We start from the raw sequence: 3,741 nt of genomic DNA, 5'->3' as shown, positions 1-3,741 counted from the left end.
CTTCCTTAAAAAGTGACAGCCCAACCAAAGCACAGGATACAGAAGTGGCTTAAAGAACAATCACCAACACCAAGGTACGCGGCATTTCTAATTGTTTTTTATTAAGATCACCTTAATTAATTTATTTGGGAGTTTGACATGCCAGTACAGTGTGGTCACTGGTTCAGAGAGAGGAGACCCCTCCTGTCTATAAGTACAGGCGCCTGAGGCCGGTTCTTCTTAGGCTTTGCTTCCATTCTCCTTCACCTGCTCCACCTCCCATATATTTAGCACCAGCACTAGCATCTCCCACCTGGCCATCACTTCTACTACCTCAGGAAACCCAGCTCAAACATACAGATCATGAGGTCTTCATTGATGGTCCTGGCTTCTCTTCTCCTCCTCCTGGTTCTGGCTACAACAGCACATGGTATGCTCCATCTCCATGCATGGCTGGCTACCCACTCTTGTCAATTTTGCTCTTGCATTTGGTGGCTCTTTGGGGGTACCCTATATCCTGGATCAGTGCTCACTGGAAACTCCTCTCTCTGGAAATGCAGGGATTCGGCTGGACAAGGACCTGCATGAAGCACTCAACAACAAGGTCAGTGACGTGTACTGTATATGATCAATGATCCTGAATTCCTGATCCTGGAAGTTCTTCCTGCCTGAAACTGAAACAATTTTTGGTAAAGTTTTGCTGATTTCTTCTGTGCTTCTCTTGTGCATCCAGCAGGAACAACTGGCCGGGCAGCCACCCAAACCCAACGGCGCCGCTGATTCGACCGGCACCAGCAAGCACTGCACGTCCGATGGGAATTGCTCAGGTACAGCAATGGAGCAGACGCCTCATACTGCCATTGTTGTGAAGGATAGAGAGCACCACCAAGTGGTGGCTAGTGCGTACGCGCGGCCCGCCGTGCCAAAGTTCCACGAAGATTACTACGGGCCGGGCGGCCATGAACCTAATCACCACTAATCACAGATGCATATCCACCGTACCTCCCCCCTTTGCAGGCCGCAGCTAGCAGCCCTAATTACCTGGTTCAGCAGTAAAATTGTCGACTTAATGCTGCGTCCGTCTTGGTTTGGAGCTTGGGTGATGTAAAAGGAGAAGCACTAAGCAGTTCTGCTCCAATTCCCTATGATTAGTACTAGTGCTACTGCTAGCTAATGTTGTGTACGACCTGAAACCCTGAGTTTTTAGCTCTCTGCATCGTCAGTTTGGTTTTCTTTTCACCCGCTACTCTTTTTTTTCACCGGCTGCTGTTGTGATCCCAAGTTCCCAACATGTTCCTCTCTTTCTGTGGATGCATTTGCATGCATTGGCATATGTGCGTGGCCCATAGTTCCATTTCTGGTTCTGAGCAGCAACGGTACTACTATAGCACGCACATGTCACATGCATGTCAGGATAGTAAAAACGAAAACACTAGAAGATGCTACTCATAACTAAAACCACGCTTAGTGGCCTGCTACGCACTGACATTTCGGACCTTCAACAGTACACACGACGCTGTAAATCATAGCTAGACTTCGTGTATACATACAAGTTAAAAGCGAGTAGGTTAACAGTGCAGCTTTTGCAGTATTTTACCTTCCTTGAGTTGTGGCAGCAGCCTTAATCTAACAGGGAGGGGTCTCTTTGGTGCGTGCAGGAAAGGCGAAAAAGCCACCGTCGCCGCAGGCTCACGCCGAACCGGACGACGCATCAGCAGCCAAGCATCAGGTCAGTGCAGTCGCAGCGCACGCATTCCTTTCTTTTTTACCCCGGATTTTTAGGCTCTGACCGGAATGGCTAATGCGTGTGTTTTCAGATAGCCCCGAAGAGGAACGACGGCGACGCGCAGGTCACTAGCCATGGTGGCGGCCAGGAGGAGAAGACATGGTCGCGCCGGGCGCTGCCGCGGCGGCCAGAGCAGCAGGAGGCGAGGACGTACCCGGACCTGATCGACATCGCCGGGATGGACTACTCGCCGGCCGCCAGAAAGCCTCCCATCCACAACTGAATCCAGCGCGCGCGCACACGGATCGATCGATATATTGGAGCTGAGTACGTACGTAGATTATTATAGTAGCGCTACTACCAGTACGCGGCTGCTGGTTTATTACTAGTTTGGCCTAGCTATTAGCTAATGGATCCTGATGGATGGAATAGAATAGTGCGGTACAGCTAATTGATCAAGTGGTAGACTGATACTACGATACTATGATGCTACGGGACAGAGACAGCGTCGCCGGAATCGCTGCGCCTTTTGTGAAGACTGGAGACGATCGTCCTACTGGCAGTACACACCAAAGCTTGGCGTTTCCCTCTCGAGTTTCCCGCGATTGTAGTAACATGCATGCATGCCCGTGTATCGGTGTATGTAAAATAGCACCGCCGTTTTGACCTCTAGTAATATATTACTACTGCGTGACTTTGCCGTGAGAATATGTGAGATCGACGCCTATTACATTTATGTGCATGTGACACATAGAACAGATTGATTAATATTACTGGAGTATGTTCCACTTAACGAGCTACTCCTAGCTAGACCGTTTGCGTTACGAGATGGTCGGTGGGAGATACTAGATTTTGAATGGAGTATGTTCCACTTAACGAGCTAGCTGGTTTGACAAATTAGTTAAGAGCTGGTCGATGGGTGAGGGACACGGCCGGCCAGGAGAGGTTCGTCACATGCAATGTCCAGTGTGTGCGACCTGTCCTCTACTGCGTGTGCATGAATTAGGCGGGCCGTCCTGGTGGTTAACGTTGTCGCAGCTGCGTAATGGGCGCGTGTTTAGTGCATGCAGTGGCGCCGCGCCGGTACTGTGGATGTGGATCCACCATGCATGGTCGATGCATGGCCGGACCTGGCACGCGTTACTGTCGCGCGCGACGGACGCGCCGTAGCTTTCCGGCGAGGCCAGGGCGAGACCGACCCTCCCCTCGACAGCAGGAGGGCCGGCAGCGTCCATGCACATGGGCGTGTTCCTGCGCCGCTGCACGGAGCCGAGATGGCGATCGATGTGGGCTACGGCGTGGGCTAGATCAGCGCGCGTACTCGCATGCATGGCACCGGCACTGCGTCGACGGTGGACTCGGTCGAACGACGGGTGCGGCGCCGGCCGGCAGGCTTGACTTGTTTTGCACTCAACGGAGCCAAGGCACCGTTATGGTGCTTGTCAGAATGTCAACCTTGTCATGCATGCATGCATGTCAGCGTACGCGCCGGCCGGCATGCCCATCCGTGCATGACTCGGTGACTCCATTAATGGCAGTCGTCTACTCCTACTACTCGTCAAGCGTTGGAACTTGGAGGCGCCACACCCATGTAAATAACCATACGTATAAAAGAATGGGTTGAGGTAAACGGCACAGATCATGTATACACTGATGCACGTACTGCAATCGATCGGATCTTACCACTGTGAAGTTTCTGAATCGTGATGTCCACGTTCACTTCTCCTCGCGACGGACAGAGGGAGTGGTTGTGCCTTCACTTCTCTTCTCCATCGGTCATGCACGCATGCGTTGGGGTGTGTACTGTCCTAGCAGACACACGTAGAAGATGCACGTAACAGTAGTACCGTTACGTTGTTCGGTTCTGACGAGATCGTTTTGTTTAGTGGTTTCTGTGTTTGATTTTGTATGTATGGCTCCATGCGTGCTGACAAGCACCTGACGCTCATAATGATATCGCCTGCCTGCGTGCCGCTCTCATCGATCGGAAACGAACAATGCTGCACACACATGGAACAAGACGGATGTATGCATGT

General features: G+C 51.6%; 1 protein-coding gene across 2 annotated transcripts; it reads left to right on the top strand.

The window, feature by feature from the left end:
- Positions 1-237: 237 nt before the first annotated feature.
- Positions 238-2,421, top strand: LOC125534338. 2 transcript variants are annotated; one of them, XM_048697590.1, is made up of 5 exons: positions 238-409; positions 540-583; positions 716-806; positions 1,638-1,708; positions 1,797-2,421. In XM_048697590.1, the coding sequence occupies exons 1-5, from the start codon at positions 343-345 to the stop codon at positions 1,986-1,988; spliced, it is 465 nt and encodes a 154-aa protein (XP_048553547.1). In that variant the 5' UTR covers positions 238-342; the 3' UTR covers positions 1,989-2,421. The 2 variants fall into 2 exon arrangements, with proteins under 2 accessions (XP_048553547.1, XP_048553546.1); XM_048697589.1 differs by having other exon boundaries at positions 713-806.
- Positions 2,422-3,741: the final 1,320 nt, after the last annotated feature.

This window comes from Triticum urartu, chromosome 2 (assembly GCF_003073215.2).
Source record: "Triticum urartu cultivar G1812 chromosome 2, Tu2.1, whole genome shotgun sequence".
NCBI lineage: Eukaryota > Viridiplantae > Streptophyta > Magnoliopsida > Poales > Poaceae > Triticum > Triticum urartu.
Note: the sequence above shows the minus strand (reverse complement) of the source record. Positions and strands in the feature narration are given on the sequence as shown.

Bases quoted from the DNA above. Each gene is read 5' to 3' on its own strand.
- LOC125534338 (XM_048697589.1), top strand. From the start codon at position 343: ATGAGGTCTTCATTGATGGTCCTGGCTTCTCTTCTCCTCCTCCTGGTT. The intron at 410-539 runs GTATGCTCCATC...CTGGAAATGCAG, and splicing joins TCTGGCTACAACAGCACATG to GGATTCGGCTGGACAAGGAC. The intron at 1,709-1,796 runs GTCAGTGCAGTC...GTGTGTTTTCAG, and splicing joins CATCAGCAGCCAAGCATCAG to ATAGCCCCGAAGAGGAACGA.